The following is a 25,068-nucleotide window of genomic DNA, read 5'->3' on the forward strand; positions in this document are numbered from 1 at the left end:
AATCCTCAACTTAATAGTTACAATTTTTAAGGAGAAATTTATTTTCTTCTTTTTAGACTACATATTTAAATAAAAGCTTTTTTTCAAAAAGTTTTTTGTTTGTATATATTAACAGGGATTGTAGAGTTTCTTGAAAAACTAACAACCAAGCGTTGAGCGCTGCATCCGCGTAGTTTATAGCTAGTAAATAACAAATTAATTTAATACTATGATGGCAGCGTACCACTGTGTTTACCGTTATTATTTGTAAATAAATTATTTTATTATGATCGTTATTGATTACGCAAAATACTAGTTTCCACCCACGTAAAGAGAATAATTAGATCAGTAATTACGGCATGCGAACACATACCGAGTACCGACATTGATTAGTATTAGGTATTAGTATGATAATATAATTAAGTCGGGTTGTATGTATATGGCGGTGGAATGATGGAATTCCAATCTGCATACGGTTTCTTCCCAGAGAAATCATCACAATGAAGATACGTCTGCAACGATGCCGAAGAAGGAAATGAATTCAAATGGTATTTACGAGGGCTGCTATTTATGTATCCGGAATTAAAAAAAGAAACAAACATATATCATTTAATATGGTTTTATTGCTTTTCAAAATATTCGCCGCGATGATCGACACACTTTTGCATACGCTGGAACCAATTTTCATAGCACTTTTTCCATTCTGATTGAGGTATCTCCAAAACGTGCATTTTGAACGCATCAACAGCCTCTTCGCGGCTCGAAAAACGTTGACCACGTAATTTGTTCTTCGCGTATGGAAATAAAAAGAAATCGTTAGGTGCCAAATCAGGGCTGTACGGCGGATGACCAGTCAATTCGATCTTTTGACCCTCCAAAAACTGAGTTGTTTCAGCTGAGGTGTGACAGCTAGCATTGTCGTGATGTAATATGATTCTGCGTTGTCGGTTGTCCTTTCTTATTTCTTCAAAGACTTCTGGTAAACAAATGGTCGTATACCATTCAGAATTAACCGTTTTACGATTCTCTAATGGCACTGTAGCCACATGTCCATTAATTTAAAAAAAACAGGCGACCATTTGCTTCAAAGTACTTTTTGCACGAGTAACTTTTGTTGGTTTCGGCTCATCTTGGAACACCCACACCGTTGACTGTTGTTTAGTTTCGGGGTCATATGCATAGATCCAAGATTCATCACCTGTGTAGATATTATAAACGGCTTTTGACGTACCACGGTTGTATTTTTTTATCATTTTTTTGCACCAATCGACACGAGCCCGTTTTTGATCGATTGTCAAGTTGTGCGGAATCCAACGCGAACATATTTTTTTTACAGCCAAATGTTCGTGTAATATCTTATGTATGCTCGTCATACTTATGCCTAAGGACGCCTCTATCTCGCGATATGTAACATGACGATCACGCATTATTAGTTCCCGCAGAGCATCTATATTTTGTGGGACAACAGCTGTTTTTGGGCGACCTTCTTTATTTTCATCCGTGAGCATAGACCGCCCACGATTAAACTCACTGTACCAGTGATAAACAGTGGTTTTTGATGGTGCTTCATCTCCAAAAGTTGCGGTGAGTTGAATAAAGCACTGTTGTTGATTTAGCCCACGCCGAAAATCGTAGTAAATCATTGCACGAAAATGTTCACGCGTTAAATCCATGGCAAATGAAGACACGCAATTTTCAAAATGACGCCACAATGGAAAAATAATTGACAGTCACATGAAACAAAATGTATTCTTCAACCAAAGAGTTCTATTTTCAAATGTTGTAATTACTTTTTAAATATTGTTCTTGTAAGTGGCCAGTTCCGGATACATAAATAGCAGCCCTCGTAATATTTACGCAGTTTACGCTCTAATATTACATAACTCATATACCTAAGTTACCTACGTAAAGAAGTTAGAAATATTAATTGTCTAAGGACTTCTAAGATTTCTATCCTGTGTACAGATATTAGAAATAAAAAGTACTTACTTATCTATTTATATATATAAAAATGGATTTTCAATTGTGTTAGTAACGCTAAAACTCGAAAACGGCTGAACGGATTGGGCTAATTTTAGTCTTAAAATATTCGTAGAAGTCCAGGGAAGGTTTTAAAGTGACACGAAGTTCACCGGGACAGCTAGTAAAACTATAAAAAGAAAAACGTCCCCAGGTCGTCCCCATCTAGCAGAGTGTCTAGCAAGCTGACAGCATTGCCATTTGCCACGTTGAATTGCAATTGCTATCCGCTGTGCCAGGCTCTGGGGTCTCGGGTGGCTTCTATCTCCAATCTCCATCTAAAGATCTTTATTTCTGCTATGTTGCCCGCAAATTTTACCTGGTAGAGTCATGCTTCGGCACGAATGGGCCGGCTCGACCGGAGAAATACCACGGGCTCACAGAAAACCGGTGTGAAACAGGGCTTGCGCTGTGTTTCGCCGAGTGAGTTTACCGGAGGCCCAATCCCCTACCCTATTCCCTTCCCTACCCTTCCCTATTTCCTTCCTTACCCTCCCCTATTCCCTCTCAAAAGGCCGGCAACGCACCTGCAGCTCTTCTGATGTTGCGAGTTTCCATGGGCGTCGGAAGTTGCTTTCCATCAGGTGACCCGTTTGCTCGTTTGCCCGCTTATTTCATAAAAAAAACTAAATTTCATCAAAATCAGTTTAGCGGCTAATGAAGTCGGAACTACATACGGATAGACAGACACACACACTTCCGCAGTTAAATTCAATATTTTATGAATATATTATTTTATGTTGAATGTGAAAGTATAATATTTTCTAAATATTTTTAAACTTTCTGGTGTCAGATTCAATTCACAATGCATGTTAGCATATTTTGTTAGCTGTTTTGAAAACGATATTCTCTTTCTGAACTTCAGTCAGGTATTGTATATTTGAGATTCAGATCAAGATGTGATTATTTTATTTATGATTTTATGGTATATAGAAACATTTGATAAGAATAACGATAACGTTTGAAGAGAATTCAGAAGTTTGGTTCACATAATCTGATCGATATGTGAGAAAACGTTGACTTTTACAGCACTTAGGGTGGGTTGCACCAACTTACTTTTAACTATAACTTTAACCATAACAAAATTTCAAATGAACTGTCAAATCCCTAGTAAAAGTCCATAATGGACGCCATATTTGACGATAACCTTAACCTTAACTATAACTATATTATTCTTATACAGTAGACCCCCGAATCTGTCGGATTATAGACTCCTGCCTGCATTTTTACACGTTACAAATCAAAACGATAAAGTTTCATCTGAATTACAAGTATTTTCCTAAAGCTAGGTACAGGCGCGGTCCGAAGGGGGGGGGGGGGGGGTCACAGGGGACATGGCTCCCCCCCAAAATCTAAGGTAAAATTGAAAAATCTCAAAATCTTGCCAAAGAATAAAAGGAAATTTCTAGCTATCCCCTAACCACCACTTCGCCCGACCTTAGACAGCTGCTGTGAACCCAGAATCGTCCGAGGGGGCAGATAAAAAAAATAGTGTAGTGACTACTGAGTGACCCCCCCCAAAATTTCAGGCTGCGACCGCGCCTGGCTAGGTACCTACTCAGTACTCATACACCTACTCATAGTTCGCAGCTTAAAGTAGCCTCGAGTAGTCGAGGACAAAGCTTTTATTTCTGGACGTTAGAATTCACTTTTCAATTTTGCATTTCGTAATAAAGATTGGGCAAAATTATGTTTATGTACCTCAATTAACCAGTGATCTATGATTTTTGTAATCCACAAGGGGCGATTAAACAGCCGGATTAGCGAGGGTCTACTGTAATTACCTGTAGATACAAATCGTTATAACATCAAGTAAGTATTTTTTGGAGTTAATAAATTATATGTAAGTTTTGTAACTGTCGATGCATACTGTAGTACAACGAATATTAATAACAACAAACAGATATGACCATTGTCTGAATGATGGCCACAAGGCCAGGGATTATTATGTGTGAAGGTTCGGCGGCTGAGGTAACAGATGAGTTGCATGATCACAGTGATGCGGCACAATATTATCACTGCTGATAAAAACGGTGGCAGATCTGAGAGTCATTGACAGAATTCTCAAAATTTCCTGAGATAAATATTTTCGCCATATTTTCCACGTTGTTGTTTGATACGTTAGCAAAAGCACGTGTCAAATAAAAGTGGAGAAAATATATGAGTACCTAAGGCCCAGGGTATTGGTACCATGGTGCGTAATCAAAGCGACAAAAAAATCTTAATTTTCCTTCAAATTACATTATTACAATGTGGTTACAGACAGACGGACAGGCAACGAAGTCTTAGTAATAGAGTCCCGTTTTTACCCTTTGGGTACGGAACCCTAAAAAACAGGGGAAATTATTTGAAAGGTATTTTCGTATATTGTACTTTAAGAACCAAAGCTTTTTAACCTCACAGCTTTTGAGAACTAAATAATCTTGAATGCCATGTTTCGTTTTGAAGCTATGAATTTGTCTTTACTTGTAAACATTTGCTTTATTTGTGAGAAACGCATTTATATTCAGACAGCACGAATAGATAAAAATTCCACAAATGATTGATAGGCTAATATCTTCTTTGGTCTCTAATTAATTATTATTATTCACTACTAGACGTTCCGCGCGGCTTCGCCCGCGTAAATTAGATATTTCACAGACAAATAATTAGGCATCCATTACACGCTTATGCAAGCGACACTCAATTCCGTCAATCATGAATTATATTAGACTGATGGTGACTGATGGACTGACGAATGGTATTAGACGGTCACTCAATTCTCTTCAGTTTTATGTCAGTCAAAGTCAAAATTTTCAAAGGTATAGGTACGTTTCTAATTTTTTTCCTATTTTGTCAGATGTGACAACACTCACTCAAAATTCGTGACTGATGGTTGCATGAAGCAAAAATCAAAATATCCAGTTTTTCGTCAACTTCATGCAACCGTCTGTCTCGCTCTTACACGGTAGGTTATCCATCAATTACAGCCGCCCATGACGGTGGTAAAACTGACAGCAAATATAGGTAGTACTCCTAATGTCGTTGAAACTAATGTCGAATTTCGACCATTGGGCGATCTCTAGTATAGCGAAAAAGGCCGAAAAAATCGCGTTTGTTGTATGAGAGCCCCCCTTAAATATTTATTTTATTTTGTTTTCAGTATTTGTTGTTATAGCGGCAACAAGATATACACAATCTGTGAAAATTTCACAAGTCTAGCTACAGCGGTTCTTGAGATACAGCCTGGAGACAGTCAGACGGACAGACAACGAAGTCTTAGTAATAGGGTCCCGTTTTTACCCTTTGGGTACGGAACCCTAAAAAAACGGGGGAAATTATTTGAAAGGGATTTTCAAATAATGTCCCCCGTTTTTTCACATTTTCCTCTATTTCTTCGCTCCTATTAGCCTTAGCGTGATAAAATATAGCCTATTACCTCCCTCGATAAATGGGCTATCTAACACTGAAAGAATTTTTCAAATCGGACCAGTAGTTCCTGAGATTAACGCGTTCAAACAAACTCTTCCGCTTTGATATTATAGTATAGATTTTAATTATTATATTATGTAATCATGGAATATCGTCTTGCGATTTCAACTTGAACCTAATCAGACAAATTTTTAATCGCGAACTCAAGTATTTTATTGTACATAACAAAGAAATATGCTTATCAAGAAAGGGAGGGCCACGAAAGCACTATTATTAGAAAACATACTAGATAGGTTTAATAACGTGGAGTTAGTACCACTTACACTCGCACTATCACCCGAGAGAGCGGCACGCAATTAAAAGGTTAGAAAAACATGAGCGATCTTGAGCGAAAACTACTCCATAATGGGCATTGTCCAAAAAAAAATCACATGTACTTTTTATATTTTTTTTCGTTAAAATAGGGTATTTTAAAAATATAAATTAAATCATTTTGAAATTCATTAAGTAACTAATGGGTATTTTTTTCTTTTATATACAAAAACTTTTCGAGGAATAAGGTCAGTGATCGTCACTGACCTTATTCCTCGAAAAGTTTTTGTAAGGAGCAAAATTAAAAAAAAATATGGACAATCCCAATTCCATAAATGAGCAACTCTAACGATTATTATTATTATTTAAGAGTGAAAAAAGTATGTGAGTGATGATGATGTTAGTACGGGAGCAATTAGCACGAATGCATGTCAACGGACAGAGAGTGGTTGCGCAACCCGCTACCTGTGCGGAAGGTCAGGCCTTGACCGATTAGACGCAAGTCGCAACCGCTCGCCGGCACCAGCCACGAGGCGCTTGCGGGCTGGACGCGGTGGTTCTATAGAGTGACAACCACAGAAATTATGACTCAACCGAGAAATTGGGCTGCTTTCTATCCGGATCAGTTCGACGAACGACTAATTTGATCTCTCTTTCACCTTTACCTCTGTTTCTGTGTTCTCATACGATCATCACAAATTGCTGATTTAATAAGCACTAGCTGTTGCCCGCGACTTCGTCCGCGTGGACTTTAGTTTATAGCGCGCGGTGTCAACAAAATTTGTGTCAAAAGCTTTTATAAAAAAACCCTGGTACCCCTTAAATCAATACAGCTGTGCAGTGTGCACACAATAAGTACTTCATTTTTTTATATTAAACTTTATATTCTTATACTGCACAGATAAAGTACTGAGTTATTTAATACCGTAGAATAGATATAACAATCGAAAAAAATCGAGACTTAAATGTAAGATGATACCACCTCTTATAGAAAGACTTTTGAGCAAGCGTCAGCGCGATGTAGAAGACGCACGGCGCCATCTATTATGAATTTTTTGAACAAATTTACGACCCTTAAAACCCTTTTTTCCAGTAAAAAAGTAGCCTATGTCCTTTCTCAGGCTTTAGACTATCTGTATACAAAATTTCATTACAATCGGTTCGGTAGTTTTGGCGTTTGGCGTGAAAGCGAGACTGACAGGCAGACAGACAGACAGAGATACTTTCGCATTTATAATATTAGTACATGTGCACACTGCACAGCTGTTTTTGGGTATTTTGATAAAATACTTTCAGTGCTGCCATTCCGGTGTAGCGCGGCCCTAAGAGGGGTACCACTTACCAGGGTTTTAAAAAGTTTTTAAATTTGACACAAATTTTGTTGACACCGCGCGCTATAAACTAAAGTCCACGCGGACGAAGTCGCGGGCTACAGCTAGTTATGAATAAAAACAATAATCTATACTAATATTATAAATGCGAAAGTATCTCTGTCTGTCTGTCTGTCTCGCTTTCACGCCAAAACTACTGAACCGATAGTGATGAAATTTTGTACACAGATAGTCTAAAGCCTGAGAAAGGACATAGGCTACTTTTTAACTGGAAAAAAGGGTTGTAAGGGGAAGAAAATGCGTAAATTTGGTCAAATTAACTTAGTTCCAAAAACTCAAAACAGATGGCGCCAAGAGTCCCCTAGATCGCGCTATTGCTTGCTCATGCGTATTTCTATAAGAGGTGGTACCATGTTGAACTAAGTTTCTCGATTCTTTCGATTGTTATACACGTTATTAACTAATAACTCACCTACCAACTTAGATATCAAATTCAAAAACAACAGCGCCAAAACTACTGAACCGATTGTAATGAAATTTTGTACACAGATAGTCTAAAGCCTGAGAAAGGACATAGGCTACTTCTTACTGGAAAATGGGGTTGTAAGGGGGTGTTTATGCGTAAATTTGTTCAAATTAACTTAGTTCCAAAAACTCAAAACAGATGGCGCCAAGAGTCCCCTAGATCGCGCTATTGCTTGCTCATGCGTATTTCTATAAGAGGTGGTACCATGTTGAGTCAATATTTCGATTGTTATACATGTTATTAATTAACTCACGTACCAACATAGATTTCAGAAACAACAGTCTACCAATTATAAATACTAAATAGTTTATGGGTATTGGGCAAAGCTAAAGTTGTGTAATGCATTATGCAGCTAAGTTGTGTAACGCTAAATAAGCTTTAAAAGGTATAAAAAAGTTTAATTAAAAAAAAAAAACATTATGTGCACACTACACGGCTGTTTTGGGTATTTTGATTTAAGGGGTACCAGGGTTTTAAAAAGCTTTGGACACCAATTTTATTGACACCGCGCGCTATAAACTGAAGTCCACGCGGACGAAGTCGCGGGCAACAGCTAGTATATAATAAAGTAAGTATGATTAGTTCTGTTACAATAATGAATTAAAAAATAAACGCCATCTGTTTTCATATATTAGAATTAAAATGTTGATTGCATTGATATATTTTCTGGATGGAATATATGCCAACACGGTACACTCGAACTCCTTAGAAATGCAGTAGGAGTTCTATAAGATAAGATAGATTGATTATTATTATTATACCAAGTGATAATATTATTAAACGTAATATTCTAACGTATTAAAAACTATAAACAAAAACATAATCCATACTAATATTATAAATGCGAAAGTATCTCTGTCTGTCTGTCTGTCTGTCTGTCTTGCTTTCACGCCAAAACTACTGAACCGATTGCAATGAAATTTTGTATACAGTTATTCTAGAGTCTGAGAAAGGACATAGGCTACATTTTGATGTGGGAAAATATCTTATTTCCATGAAAATTCCGATGAAAATGAATTCACATTGCGCGTGGCCAGCGCTCATCCCGGGGGTCCTGGGTTCGAGTCCCGCAGGCGGAACAAAAAGTTTTCAATTTTCCTGGGTCTTGGATGTGTATTAAAATAAAATTTCAAAAATCTTAAACATATTTTATGTATAATATTATAAAAAATCCAGAAATATATCAATGGAATGTACATTTTAGTTCTAATACGATTCAACAGATGGCGTTTTATTTTTTACTTTATTGTAACATAGAACTAATCATACTTATTAGTTAGTATGTTTTTGTTTATAGTTTTTAATACGTTAGAATATGATGTTTAATAATATTATAATCCATACTAATATTATAAATGCGAAAGTATCTCTGTCTGTCTGTCTGTCTGTCTGTCTGTCTTGCTTTCACGCCAAAACTACTGAACCGATTGCAACGAAATTTTGTACACAGTTATTCTAGAGTCTGAGAAAGGACATAGGCTACATTTTGATGTGAGAAAATATCTTATTTCCATGAAAATTTCGATGAAAATGAATTCGCATTGCGCGTGGCCAGCGCTCATCCCGGGGGTCCTGGGTTCGAGTCCCGCAGGCGGAACAAAAAGTTTTCAATTTTCCAGGGTCTTGGATGTGTATTAAAATAAAATTTCAAAAATCTTAAACATATTTTATGTATAATATTATAAAAAATCCAGAAATATATAGATGGAATGAACATTTTAGTTCTAATACGATTCAACAGATGGCGTTTTATTTTTTACTTTATTGTAACATAGAACTAATCATACTTATTAGTTAGTATGTTTTTGTTTATAGTTTTTAATACGTTAGAATATGATGTTTAATAATATTATAATAATATTATATATATACTAGCTGTTGCCCGCGACTTCGTCCGCGTGGTAAGTGGTACCCCTCTTAGGGCCGCCCTACACCGGAATGGCAGCGCTGAAAGTGCTCGCCTCGCCGCTGCCATTCCGGTGTAGCGCGGCCCTTAATTAATCAAAATACCCAAAAACAGCTGTGCAGTGTGCACATAATCTATACTAATATTATAAATGCGAAAGTATCTCTGTCTGTCTGTCAGTCTCGCTTTCACGCCAAACGCCAAAACTACCGAACCGATTGTAATGAAATTTTGTATACAGATAGTCTAAAGCCTGAGAAAGGACATAGACTACTTTTTTACTGGAAAAAAGGGTTGTAAGGGTCGTAAATTTGTTCAAAAAATTCATAATAGATGGCGCCGTGCGTCTTCTACATCGCGCTGACGCTTGCTCAAAAGTCTTTCTATAAGAGGTGGTATCATCTTACATTTAAGTCTCGATTTTTTTCGATTGTTATATCTATTCTACGGTATTAAATAACTCAATACTTTATCTGTGCAAGCAGTGACGTAACCTTAAGACTAAATTTCACCAACGACTGTTAAAGTTAATGATCGAATTAGTATCACGTTAGCTGTTTCGTTTTTCATATGAATGAAAGAGAAGACAGGACATTTTAACAAGCTGTTAACACTAACAGACGTTGGTGAAATTGGGGCTAAACCTATCAATGATAAATAGTTTATGGGTAAAGTTGTGTAATTGGGGGGCTAAAATATATTCTTTGAAATTTGGCATAAAATATAAAGTTTAATATAAAAAATAAAGTACTTATTGTGTGCACACTACACAGCTGTATTGATTTAAGGGGTACCAGGGTTTTTTTATAAAAGCTTTTGACACCAATTTTGTTGACATCGCGCGCTATAAACTGAAGTCCACGCGGACGAAGTCGCGGGCAACAGCTAGTAACTAATAAGTATGATTAGTTCTATGTTACAATGAAGTAAAAAATAAAACGCCATCTGTTGAATCGTATTAGAACTAAAATGTTCATTGCATCGATATATTTCTGGATTTTTTATAATATTATACATAAAATATATTTAAGATTTTTGAAATATTATTTTAATACACATCCAAGACCCAGGAACATTGAAAACTTTTTGTTCCGCCTGCGGGACTCGAACCCAGGACCCCCGGGATGAGCGCTGGCCACGCGCAATGCGAATTTATTTTCATCGATATTTTCATGGAAATAAGATATTTTCCCACATAAAAATGTAGCCTATGTCCTTTCACAGACTCTAGAATAACTGTGTACAAAATTTCATTGCAATCGGTTCAGTAGTTTTGGCGTGAAAGCGAGACAGACAGACAGACAGACAGACAGAGATACTTTCGCATTTATAATATTAAGTATAGATAAGTTCCCATAATTTACTCACACGTGAGCCTCGAGAATTATCATTGTGAAGCACGTTTGTTCGATGCGAGATTGTGACTAGCTGCGTGTAGGCTGTCTGCATCATCCTGGCCGATCCTAAAATTTAGGTGTCCTATTCGGCTCTTTCCGCCTCGTCTCCTAAAAAAAAATATTTAAGCTCCTTCAATTAGTTTTTGAACTTCTTTGTCTCCGACGAATCCCTTCGGTTCCTGTCTCATACCTTCCTTATTGTTAGGACTAACTGTGCCGAAGATGAGTTACGGTGCCAGAAACTTGAGGTGCGAATGATGATATAAGTTGACCCTTGCGGCGCGCGTGTTTATATAAACCGTGATATAATTGTACAAGTGGAACGGAACGCACCGGTGTGGTGGCGCTGCGTGTACGCATGTGGGTCACCTCACTCACCTGGCTGGTCGAGCGGGTCTCAACCCCAGAAGCGGGACTCGACGCTCCATCACATCCAACTACACTAAATACTGATAGACTATGAATGGGAGGCTATGTACTGTAGACTTATACGGATCCCAATTCCCAAGCTTTTTCTGTCTCTAATCTATCTCTATCTCTATCCATACATAGAGATTAGAGATAATATGTTTTGACTTTTGATAGTCAAAGTCATGACAGCTGGATTAGCTCTGTTTTAAATTTTAATATTCATGTATTTACTAGGCCGGATAAGTTTTTATGAAAGTTAAGTGCTGAACTTAAAATTGATTTTATAAAAACAAAGGAGACTAAAGTCTAAAGAACCCCTTCAGCTTATACCACGAGTGTCTTCTGATATATTTTGTGATTAGCCATACTATAAAAACACTTGAAATTGTGTGTCCTGGCTGACGGGCTGACTGACTGAGCTTTATGTGAGCGATACTAAAGTTTTGTAAATCGCTCGCAGATGTTTCACGTTGTAATATTCGTAGAAAAGCTTTGCTACCAAATAGTGTTAATGGTGAAGCCAAACGATCGTAATTTGTGAGTTGTGAGTCGCAGAATTTCGGTCGCGTAAATATCTTTTCATACAAATCATGATTCATGAGTAATGACTCATGACTCATAAAATTACGCTCGTGTGAATCAATAGGACTTTTGTATGAAACTGAATGCAGCAGAATTTCTGCCAGCCGACATTCTGCGATTCACAACTTACAAATGACGCTCGTTTGGCTTCACCCTTATGGTAACATACAATCGAAATTGGAAACTCTATATTTAGGGTTTCCGAGCCTGTAAGGTGTAAACAATGCTACCCATAATAGCCCTACCTTTTGTCTCCAAAATAATGCAGCACCGAGGCTGAAAAGAAAAATATTGATCGCGGACAAAGGAAGAAAAACATCAGTATTTATTTGGAAACGACGGCTCGTACGTATCCGTATGTAAAGCAGATCGCGATTACATCTGAGCGGCGGCTGGCGTCAGCGGAACATACAGTATGATATAACGTCCGCGGCGTGATCGACGGAGAGCAGTCTGCACTCCTCCGCCGGTTCGCGCGGAACCGCCTGAAACCACGGCAGGTCGCATGAGCACCATCAGGGTGTCAGTACAGTGTGGAGGCTCGCGAGTATCGGTCGTGTGATGTTGGTCCACAGGAAGAGCATCTCCTCACACTATTCGTATCTATGTGACAACACCGGTTCGGTGATCAGAATGCTGCTCCAGTTCGCCAAAAAAGTGGTAAATATTTTTTTCCGAGAGTTTCGTTGCGGGTGCAGATTAGTTCCTTTAGTGAACAATTGATTTCATGAATTTTAGCGAAATCACATTCATAGATACTTACAGAAACATTCTTATAAGATCTTCATCGAGATTATTCACGTTATATGCATAAATCACCAATTATAACATATTATATTCATTTCTCATTTCAAACAAACCGAAGTTTAGCCATCTACAAGTGATTAGAGGGCAACATGCAGAAAACTCGACCACGAGGGCTAGAGATCGGGGCGGAGGTCTATCCCACGATCTCATTGGTATTGCTTTTCCAATAGAATATTATTATGTCTGTAAAATGAACATGTATCAAAGATTTTGAGAAAATGACTATCATAGCTAAGTATCAATTATTATTTAAAACAAAATATTTAAAACTAGCTGTTGCCCGCGACTTTGTCCGCGTGGACGTTTATAGCGTGCGGTGTCAACAAAATTGGTGTCAAAAAAAGCTTTTTAAAACCCTGTTACCCCTTAAGAGGGCGACTAACCCCAAAAATCAAACATCGTCCTTCTCTCTTCACACTTACGCCCGTCTTTCATATGCCAGGTGAAAAAGAACGACGCGGATTCATCGCCAAATTAGTTTTTTCTCAATAACTCGATAAATATACAATATTTTAAAAATCCGCTAGGTCGATCTCTCAATGATAGAATTTTATACAATGTGTATAAAATTCTATCATTGATCAATTTTATACAAAAATTCGTGAAAATCAGATGCATCTTTGTGTTTTTTTTCTGTCGAGAAAATTTTAAGATATCGTGTTTTTGCTCAGATCGAATTCTCGGAAATATAATGTAGCATCTAATTTTAGAAAATGAAACAATTCGGGGCTTATTTTCAAGTATAAAAATAAATTATAAAATCGACACTTTAGGGTTAGTCGCCCCCTTAAATCAAAAGTGCAGTGTGCACATAATATTTATTTTAAACTAGCTGTCCCGGTGAAATTCGTGTCACTTTTAAAACCTTCCCTGGACTTCTACGAATATTTTAAGACTAAAATTAGCCCAATCCGTTCAGCCGTTTTCGAGTTTTAGCGTTACTAACACAATTGAAAATCCATTTTTATTTATATACTAGCTGTCCCGGTGAACTTCGTGTCACTTTAAAACCTTCCCTGGACTTCTACGAAAATTTTAAGACTAACAAAAAATTAAAACCGACTTCCAAGGTACTAAACAAAAGTAATATTCTTAAAAATAATCTAAAAAGAATCAAATAATTCTTATTCGTTATTATAGTGCCGTCTTCAGACTTCGCGGTTCGCCTAAACCTCAACTATTTCTGTACTCAATCTTCGTACTTTTGAAGTCGCAAGAAGTTCAAGAGTTGGTACAAATAGGTAGGCGGTTTTACTGATAACAGCAGTTTCTACTGGACAACCTTTAATTAAGGCATTTTTTTACTGCTCTAACATTCATTACTTTAAAACCTAATGTTCATAATCTTTGTCACTAATAATAACAAATACGGAACTTTTAGAAAAAAGCCGGTTTTTTTAAATATGGGTAATTCTTATTAACCGGTTATAATTTTCAATCCGGGAAATGATTAGCGGCCCATGTTCATAAACGTGCGTAATGGTTGACCATACTATTCACACTGAACAGACTGAGCATTTGCGAGCGCGAGCGACGCACACAGCAAATATAATATGTACTTCGATCAAGTCGCGACACCATGGACGTATATAAGGGGGGGGGGGGGGGGGGGGGTCCTGGGGGTCCGGACCGCCCCCAGTACTATCCATGGTACTTGTGAAAATAATTAATACTGTGGAGCGTATTACTTTTTTTATAAATATATTCAACATTCCGATATTCAAATTTTCATGGGTGAGTCCAACTCGCACTTGGCCGTTTTTTACGTTACGTTAGGGTATTACTTATTTTTGTTACACCGTTACCAAAGCTATACAAGATGTAACAAAAATAAGTGATAATACTTTAGGGTGTGTACGTGTTCCCTGTAGAGAGTTCACTGTGAAAGTAGCAGCACTGAAAGACCAAAATTTTTTTTCATTTTTATATGGGGAAACTCGTGACGCTCGGGCCCTTGCCCATACAAAAGTGAAAAACTATTTTCACTTATTTTTGTTACACACTGTATATACGCCCGTGCGCGACACGCGGTCGATCTCACTATCAACCGGTTTATTTAGGTTCCAAGTTTCGTTCCTATTTGGTTCCGCTCCGGAACGAAACCGTATGACAAAATTGGTTTAACCCTTAAAATACCGGATAATGTTGAACCGGTTTCAAGCCCTGCTCGACTACCTGCAGAAACTAGTGAGTCGCGGTGTTTATCGCTGTAGGTAGCAGCTGTAGGTGAAACTAGCAAACCGCGGCCGGCGCGGCTTGCTAGTTTCATTCGTAGACATGTAAACTTTACTAATTACTATGAACCTGTGGCGATTAATCTGGGCAACGGAAACTTTGTTAGCATAGAAAGTGAGATCGGGACTTGAACCATTTTTGTTAGTCGCAAAAATTAAACCCAGAGACAATACTTAATATCTGGGATCTTCGATTGTTTAGAACATTTTATGGTTCTATCTTTTATAGTTTAGGCAGCGTACGCAAAATAAGTAACTTTTCTGGTTGATTTTTTACACCTTGTCTCCGAAAAACCCAAATATCTTACGGAAACCTATTTTTTCCTAAATAAAATTTTGCCTATGTTACTCGTGGATAATGCAGCTATCGAATGGTGAAAGAATTTTAAAAATCGGTTCAGTAGTTTTTGAGCCTATTCATTACAATTATACAAACAAAGTTTACCTCTTTATAATATTAGTATAGAAAAGAAATGATTTTTATGTTTGTGGCTTTGCAAGAACATTAAAAATGAGTTTCGACTTCATAATAATTATTTTACGAATAAAAGGAAAAATAGTGTTAACAAAGTTAACAATGAAACTATGATAATTACATTCGATTAAAATATAAATGAAATCAGAACTGCGAATTACGATGTACACTCCATACTCGCTCGATAGATGGTGTAGCACTCCCTTTATACTGCGGTATCGCTTGTTTGCCGAGTATAATTATTATGTTTTAAAAAATCGTAATACTCAATCGAAAGTAACATCGGTGCACGAATAACCTCCTGAAACTTCAAAAGTTGTTGGGCTATCGTCATAGAATTTGTCTTTTGCAGAAGTACCTACCTGTTATTATCAATTAATTTTACGACCTAGAATATATACCTAGAGATAGGGAATGGGTGCTAAGCTAAGTACACAAAAGTTTTAACGTGACCTGAAAAGAAATGAAACCTTAAAAAAAGAAATGAAATCCCATTAAAACATTAATTGAAAAAGGAGCCTAACAAAATATTGCATAGCCATGCAATATATCTATCGTAAAAAGTTTTCAGATCACATTCAAGCCAAGCCTTCAACTTATTTTGTAAATCAACATTAAGAGTTTTCTTTATTTTATAATTATTATAGTGGCTTGGCAATGAGCATTAGAGAAACAATCAGCGACTGATTGGATTTATTGGGTACCATCGTCCACATGCGTCGTTACCCCAAATATGAAGTTTTATATTTGTTTTTCTTGTGCTCATTGCCGAGCCACTATCTATACTTCTATACTAATATTATAAAGCGGAAGAGTTTGTTAGTTTGTTTGTTTGTTTGAACGCGCTAATCTCAGGAACTACTGGTCCGATTTGAAAAATTCTTTCACTGTTAGATAGTCCATTTATTGATGAAGGCTATATTTTATCACGCTAAGACTAATAGGAGCGAAGAAATAGAGGAAAATGTGGAAAAAACGGGAGGAAATTATTTGAAAGGGCTTATTTGAACGCGCTAATCTCAGGAACTACTGGTCCGATTTGAAAAATTATTTCAGTGTTAGATAGCCGAGTTATCCAGAAAAGCTAAAGGCTATATTTTATCACGCTAAGACTAATAGAAGCTAAGAAATAGAGGAAAATGTGGGAAAACGGTTGAAATTAATAAGACCTTTCAAAAAAGGTCTTATTTGCACGCGCTAATCTGAGGAAGTACTGATCCAATTTGAAAAATTATTTCAATGTTAGATAGCCCAGTTATCAAGGAAGGCTATAGGCTATATTTTATCACGCTAAGACTTATAGGAGCGAAGAAAGAGAGGAAAAGTGGAAAAAACAGGAGAAATTATTTGAAAGGGCTTATCTCACGAACTACTAGAGCAATTTTTGTGTTATTTGGCACAGGCAAGAAGTAGACCACGTGAAGAATCATAGGCTATTTTTTGTGGACTAATATGTCTCTGAAATATCTAATTTACGCGGGCGAAGCTGCGCGGAGCGTTATATTTCGCGTGGTCACGACATCACCCGTAAACGGCTGGACCCATTTTGCTGAAATTTGGTATAAAGATACTTTGAGTCCCGAAAAAGAACATAGGATACTTTTTGTCCCGGAAAATTGTACGGTTCCCACACAATATACTTTTCTGATTTGCGCGTAAACGACACCATCGATGTACGGGAACAACTATAAAGTCCACGCGGACGAAGTCGCGGGCAACAGCTAGTAATAATTATAAAAAAAGAAAACTATTGATAAATTCACATAATGTTGATTTAAATTACAAAATAAGTTGAAGGTTTGGCTTGAATGTGATCTGAAAACTTTTTACGATAGATATATTGCATGGCTATGCAATATTTTGCTTGGCTCCTTTTTACATTTAATGTTTTGGTGGGATATTATATACCTAATATTTAATTAAATAATGTAATTAGAATGCCCTTGAGATAATAGCTTAATTATAGTTACTATAATTTACGTTTATAACATAGTTTACATAATTTTAATGAACCATAATTGTATGTGAATTCCATTCTTCGGGTGGTTTATTATTTTAACGTCGCTTTGTGCAAATCCACCGACGTCAATTCTACCGCTCTTAAACTTTAATGTCCCAAAACAAAATTTTTGCAGCCCATAAAACGCAACGAGCTAAAAACTAGAAGCGTACATATTTGATAGTAATAGAAAATAACAATACGAGTGATTAACACGGGGATGTCGTTGTCCACAGGTACCGATGTTCAAGTCGCCGACCAACATGAAGGTGTGGGGCGCGCACGGCGAGTTCTGCGCGCGCCACCAGTGGGAGGTGATCGTGGCGACGCTGGCGCTCCTGGCGTGCGCCGCCAGCGTGGAGCGGCACGGGCCGGGCACGCGCGCCGAGCGCTGCGCCGGCTGGGCGCGCGCCTGCCCCGGCCTCGAGGCCGAGTACCAGGCCGCCGACGCCGTCATCATGACCTTCGTGCGCTGCGCCGCGCTCCTCTACGCCTACTACCAGATCTCCAACCTGCAGAAGATCGCCTCCAAGTACCTGCTCATCATCGCCGGCGTGTTCTCCACCTTCGCCAGCTTCATATTCACGTCGGCGCTGGCGAGCCTGTTCTGGAACGAGCTGGCGAGCATCAAGGACGCGCCGTTCCTGTTCCTCCTGGTGGCGGATGTCGCACGCGGCGCGCGCATGGCGAAGGCCGGCTGGAGCGCCGGGAAGGACCAGGACAAGAGAGTCGGGAAAGCTCTCTCTCTGCTGGGCCCGACAGCGACGTTAGATACGCTTCTAGCGGTTCTCCTCGTCGGGGTCGGCAGCCTCTCGGGCGTCGAGCGGATGGAGCACATGTGCACCTTCGCCTGCCTCGCCCTCCTGGTCGACTACCTCGTCTTCGTGACGTTCTATCCCGCGTGCCTGTCGCTGGTCGCGGACTTCGCTTCGGGAAGGAAGGAGATCGCGCCCGATAGCCCGTTTTCGGAGGCGGACTTGAAGCCGAACCCGGTGGTGCAGCGAGTGAAGATGATCATGGCCGCGGGCCTGCTCTGCGTCCACCTCACCAGCAGGTGGCCCTGGACCAGGGAGAGCGGCATCATCGAGGGTTCGTTCAGCGACAACTTTAAATCCGCCGCGGAGGACAACATGCTCTTCCACAGCTACGTGAAGTGGTTCTCCGTGAGCTCGGACTACATCGTCATAGCTACGCTCCTCTGTGCCTTAATAATTAAATTTGTGTTCTTCGAGGAGCAGAAGAATTGGATCATCGACATGAACGATCTGACGGTGAAGGAGGTGGTCCCGGTCGAGAAGCAGCCGCTGTTCTCCATCGGCGAGGAGGAGAAGGCCGACACGGGCACCCAGACCGAGGAAATGAGCGAGGCCAACGAGTCCCTGTTTCCCTCGCTGTCGCCCAGCTCCTCGGCCTCCATGCTCACGGCGAAGAAGCGCCCGATGGCCGAGTGTCTGGAGATCTACCGCTCCGAGGGCGTCTGCACTTCCCTGAGTGACGACGAGGTCGCCATGCTCGTCGAGCAGTCGCACATTCCGCTCCACAGATTGGAGACCATCCTCTGCGATCCGTTGAGAGGCGTTAGGCTTAGGAGGAGAATAATTTCGAGCAAGTTCCAAACCGAAGAGGCCGTCCGCCACCTGCCCTACCTCAACTACGACTACAGCAAAGTGTTGAACGCGTGCTGCGAGAACGTGATCGGGTACGTTGGTATTCCGGTCGGCTACGCGGGCCCGCTCTACGTCGACGGCCAACCCTACATGATCCCCATGGCGACCACCGAGGGCGCCCTGGTGGCGTCTACGAACAGGGGAGCCAAGGCCATCGGAACGAGGGGAGTCACCAGCGTCGTGGAGGACATCGGAATGACCCGAGCGCCGGCCGTCAAGCTCCCGAATGTCGTCCGTGCCCACGAGTGCCGGCAGTGGCTGGACAACAAGGACAACTATAACCTAGTCAAGGAGGCCTTCGACGCGACGTCGAGGTTCGCCCGCCTCCAGGAGGTCCACGTTGGCGTCGACGGCGCCACCCTGTACCTGAGATTCCGGGCGACGACGGGCGACGCCATGGGCATGAACATGGTCTCGAAGGGCGCGGAGAACGCCCTGAAACTGCTGAAGGACTACTTCCCCGACATGGAGGTCATAAGTCTGTCGGGCAACTACTGCTCCGACAAGAAGGCGGCGTCCATCAACTGGGTGAAGGGACGGGGCAAGAGGGTCGTGTGCGAGACGACGATCTCGGCCGAGAGCCTGAGGAACATCTTCAAGACCGACGCGAGGACCATGGCGAGGTGCAACAAGATTAAGAACCTGTCGGGCTCGGCGCTGGCCGGCTCCATTGGCGGCAACAATGCGCACGCCGCCAACATGGTGACGGCGCTGTTCATCGCGACCGGCCAGGACCCCGCGCAGAACGTCACCAGCAGCAACTGCTCCACCAGCATGGAGGCGTGCGGCGAGAGCGGTGACGACCTGTACGTGACGTGCACCATGCCCTCGCTGGAGGTGGGCACGGTGGGCGGCGGCACGGTGCTGACGGGGCAGGCGGCCTGCCTCGATATCCTGGGCGTGCGCGGCGCGGCCGAGCGGCCGGCGGAGAACTCGGCGCGGCTGGCGTCGCTGATCTGCGCGACGGTGCTGGCCGGCGAGCTCAGCCTCATGGCGGCGCTCGTCAACTCGGACCTGGTCAAGTCGCACATGCGCCACAACCGCTCCAACGTCAATGTCCAGAGCGTCTCCAGCCACAAGCTGTCCGACGTCACGCTCAAGGTGCCCCACTTATAACGGCCGCGCCCCGCCGTACCGATAAGTCTGATCGTATGATTGTTAAAGAGTCTATTCGCTGTAAATTGTTATTTAATGATATATTAAGTTATTGTAGTCCGTAGTCGCGCGGGGCGGGAGGGGCGGGGCGTTTGTTGGTGTCGATCGATTACTTAAATTTTAGCTCTTAGATTATATTTTGACTGCAACGAATGGCCGCCCGGAGGTCCCGATGATATTGATTCTATATCGAGTATTTAGGATTACTATTTAAAATAATAAAACTGTTTTACATATACTGCTTTTGTTTTATTTACGTCGAGATTGAGTTGCTAATTGCTATCGGCGCGGCGCGGCGCCGCAATTGATGGATTTGAACTTTGAAGGCAACAGCCGCTGCACATATTTTAGGACGTTTACATAGCATCTTGCGTTAAATAAATAAGTACTAAATATAACGTGTAGTAGTCAAAATATATTATAATTAAATAAAATAAATTAATTCAAAAATCAAAAAACCCGACTGCAAAACAATTTTAACTAAAAAGACCGAAACAAGACCTAATTCTGCCAGAGGCTTGTCGGTACATCGGGCGAACTCATATTATGCTATATTTAACTTTTATTTTTAAGCTGAATTGCATTGCATTTATCGCTTTGAGCGCGGCTACGAAATCAAGAAATAATATTAAGTTGATAAAATACTAAATTACTATGCAATAGCTTTACAGCGGCGGTCCCCGAGTGCCACACATATTTCTCAAGTTTAAGGTAAGTATATAGCTGTGTTACTTGTAAGTAGTGAGCACACTGAGACGGGCCGTGCCGGGGCTCATCGCAAAAATCCGCCTCCATACAATTTGTATGGAAGCGGATGCGCGTATCGCACACTGTGTCGGGGCGCAGCGGATTTCCGCTTCCATACAAATTGTATGGAGGCGGATTTTTGCGATGAGCCCCGGCACGCTGAGCCCCGGCACGGCCCGTCTCAGTGTGCTCGATCCTTTAGTTGTACTTATCTGACACAGTAAGTCGCAGTAACAGGAACTAACCCTGGTATTGGCTGGATACAACAAAGGCGTTTTGTATATGTACATAATATATTAAACGTACGTCATCGTTTTCTTGAAATATTTCGATCAGGTTTTAATATGCGAGTCGCGTGCAGGGCCGCGCCATCTGACTGCGAAATACCATCGCGTTGGGCAACCGGCTAATTCTTCATTTATTATTCGTAACGACGTGTTTCTAAATACGACATAAATCTGTAGCCACAATATTCCAAATTAGATTACAAGATACAAGGCCACGACGGATTGTTGTACGAGGTTGTACCCGAAACAGGCCGAAACTAATAGTAGGAAAGGCGTTTTGTTGTTATTTATAGACTAGAGAGTGAAAGTATTCGTTCCCTCTGACTTCTGAGCGTCCTCTTTTCTCGCCTCTAAGTAACTGGTTTTATTCCGCTCTCCTGTGGGGTCTACGCTCTGCCGAACCCTGTTTCCGATCACCGTGATACTGACCTTTCAAAACTATTTTATGTGCACTAAAATACTAACAGTTACTTTACCTACTTATTCTAGTTTTGGCTTCTGAGTTTTTTTGGCAGAGTTTATCTTTTCACTATAATATTATACTAGGAGGAGTTTTGATTGGGTAAGGTAATTACGTTAAAACCTTGAGGCCACACACTTTAAAGTTTAATGACTACTTTAACTATAATTGAATAGAGATATTGACATTAACTCCATAGCTACATTTAAAATTCAGTTAAATAGTTAAATATTGTGTGTCTCTGAGTGCGGCCGTTAACCAATCAATAACGCTGTTGAAAAGATAAACTCATGTCAAAAAATCAGGGCCCGATCTAGATACGAGTCCAAAAATGTCGGATCTACTGGCTGATATAACAAGATTTTTTTCAAATTCAAATTCAAATTTATTTATTTGCCAAGAATATGGTACAGTAGATGTTTACATTTTTATGAGTTCAGACATATTCTACTATTAACATAGTGTGCAAATATTATCATAGTAATTATAATTTTTCCATGTCATTGAATTTTATTAATTAAAATAGATAGATAGATAATTAACAGTATTTCTTAAAAAATATTTTGTCCAATTAATGAATATTATACAAATAATGTCAAATATATTATGCTAATGTTTTATTACAATTAAAAATAATTTTAGAAATAATGTCAGAAATTAGGTTTTAACGTCATCCATTTCGTCATTAAAATATTCATTTATTGCATAATACATTTTGTGAAGTAGCCATGCATGTACCTCTTTTTGTAGTTTTCTCTCAGGGAGTTTTTTAAAGTGATCAGGGAGCTTATTGTATATTGACACTGCCATACAGTAAGCATTTCTACTGCAAATGCTTAGTCTTTGGTGGGGTACAACCAATTTAAATGTATGTCTAGAGCTCTTGGTGGCTACTTCAGTTTTCTTTACAAAAAAGCGATCTACGTTTCTGTTCACAAATAAACACATTTCATAGATGTACAGACAAGGTAGCGCTAATATATTGTACTGTTTAAATAAAGGTTTACAGGGGTCGATGTAGCTGACATTGGAGATACATCTAATAAATTTCTTTTGGAGTCTAAACACTCTTATTTGGTCAACAGAGTTTCCCCATATAAATAAACCGTATCGCAGTACGGAGGCGATGTAGCCGTGGTAACAAAGAAGTGCTGCAGATGTACTTACAGTTCTTTTAATATTTTTAACAACATACATATATTTTTCGAGTTTAGTGCATATGTTATTAATGTGTTCTTTCCAATTACATAGACTATCCACAGTAATGCCTAGAAAAGCGACTGAATCTACTACTTCTATCTCGGAATTCTCATAGCATATTTTTTGTTTAATATGTGATTGTTTTCGAGTTTTGAAGTTTACAAGTTTCGTTTTAGATATATTGGCTTTAAGGTTCTTTTTTCAGCCAAGTCATTGCTTTAGCGATGGCATTATTTATTTCAGCCTCGATGGCCGGTGGATTCTTTCCCTCGACTAGTATTGTGGTGTCATCGACATACAGTATAGATTCCTGGTCTAATGCATCTGGCAGGTCGTAATATAATTCAAAAAGAATAACGGGCCCAGTATGGAGCCTTGAGGTACACCAACGTCATTAAACATGTATGGAGATCTGTAAATTGTTTTACAGTTTGCATTTATTTCAATTATTTCTACACATTGTTGGCGATTGGACAAAAAACTTTTAACCCATTTGTAGGCTACGCCTCTGATGCCTTGCCGATAAAGTTTATTTAGTAAAATAGCATGGTTTACAAAATCGAAAGCCTTTGTCATGTCTAGGAATATTGCTGCTAGTAAAGATTTGGAATTTAAACATTCTGTGATTTTCTTTACTAACGTGAAGCAAGCATGTACGGTTGAGGTTTTTTTTCTAAATCCAAATTGTTCTTTTTTTAATATTTTACATTCTGTAAAGAAATTATAGAGTTTATCATACATACATTTTTCAAATATTTTTGAGAATATCGGTATGAGTGTAATTGGTCTGTAGTTGTTCAGATTTGTACGATCGCCTTTTTTAAAAATGGGTTTCACAATCGAGTATTTTAAAGCCGTCGGAAATATGCCTTGCGATATGGATAGGTTGATTATATGGGTTAGTGGAGTAGCTATAGAATTTTTACATAGTTTTATAATGTTAGTTTTAATGTCATCGTATCCTGTAGAGTTAGAATTGTTTAAATCGTCTATAAACTTGCATGTTTGTGCGTTTGTTACTGGGGTCAAATAGATTGTTTTAGTATTATTAGGAATGTGGTTTATATTATCGGTATTTGTGTCAGTAGTTATTGTGTTAAAATTTTGTGCCATGGCGATAAAGAATGAATTGAAAGTCTTCGCGATATTGAGCGGACAAGTAATTTCTTTATCGTCTTTAATTATTTTAGGAATTGTGCTTTGAGTATTACTGTCCCCACCTCTGCAATTTTTGATTATGTTCCATGTAGCTTTCGCGATATTTTTCGACTTTGAAATATATTTAATGTTGTTTAATTTCTTAGATTGCGTTATGCATTTATTTAGAATCATGGAATACTTTTGGTACTGAGTTTTTTTCTGTAGCTTGCTATGTTTTTCATGACGGTATCTCAAATATAAAATTCGTTTTTTCGCACAACATTTTTTTAAACCCTTTGTTATCCATTTATTTTTAATTAGCTTGTTCGCTTTTTTTATAATAATAATTTGGAAGCACAAATTATAGAAGAGACAGAAATCTTCATGACACATTGAAAAAGCCTTATCGGCATCTTGCTCTTGTAAAACATTGGAGAAAGATAAGGAGTTCATGCATTCTAGAAATTTTTTTATGTTGTCTCTACTGTAATCTCTTCTTTTTTCGAGCCAATACTTAGTTTGCTGTTTATTTGCAGTATCATTTTTTTTAGTTGAAAATGTCATAGATTGACCCGTTTCGTGATCCGATAAGCCTAGGTAATGATTTTTTGATTTAATGTTTGTGTTATTTATATTGCTACAAATAAGATCTATTTCAAATCGGACCTTCCCGATTAACGTTCAAACAAACTTATTATAATTATTATTTTAATACTGCTCCGTAGCTGTGACAATAATTATTTATGTCGTTGCTAACTTATACGGTCGTGTAACACCTTGGTCCTTGCGGCACCCATCTTTTCTTTTCGGGCGTGTTATGTAAGGTAAGGAGTAAGGACTAAGGCCCATATTGTATCCTTCATCAGCATTCTGCGGTTACACTTCCTGATTGCGCAGGCGCAGGCGATATGTGAACTGTTAATTATGGCCTGTAATTAGGTCAGACCTTTCATTTTGGTCTGTCAGAGCAAAGGCACGAGCCAATACATGGCTACTAGCTAGGAGTTACTCATTAAAGTACTT

General features: G+C 39.4%; 1 protein-coding gene across 2 annotated transcripts in view; it reads left to right on the forward strand.

Annotated features, from left to right (window-relative positions):
• LOC121734942 (3-hydroxy-3-methylglutaryl-coenzyme A reductase) overlaps positions 1–20,449 on the forward strand; it is a 42,026-nt gene extending 21,577 nt beyond the window's left edge. Inside the window, exons 1-2 of one of the 2 annotated variants that reach the window (XM_042125592.1) lie at positions 12,313–12,534; positions 17,626–20,449. In XM_042125592.1, the coding sequence (XP_041981526.1) occupies positions 12,436–12,534; positions 17,626–20,172 (2,646 nt within the window). In that variant the 5' untranslated portion in view covers positions 12,313–12,435 and the 3' untranslated portion in view covers positions 20,173–20,449. Of the gene's footprint in view, positions 1–12,312; positions 12,535–17,625 lie in introns of those variants that run through there. The other variant, XM_042125598.1, reaches the window with a different exon arrangement.
• Positions 20,450–25,068: the final 4,619 nt, after the last annotated feature.

This window comes from Aricia agestis, chromosome 2 (genome assembly GCF_905147365.1).
Source record: "Aricia agestis chromosome 2, ilAriAges1.1, whole genome shotgun sequence".
NCBI classification, from domain to species: Eukaryota; Metazoa; Arthropoda; class Insecta; order Lepidoptera; family Lycaenidae; genus Aricia; species Aricia agestis.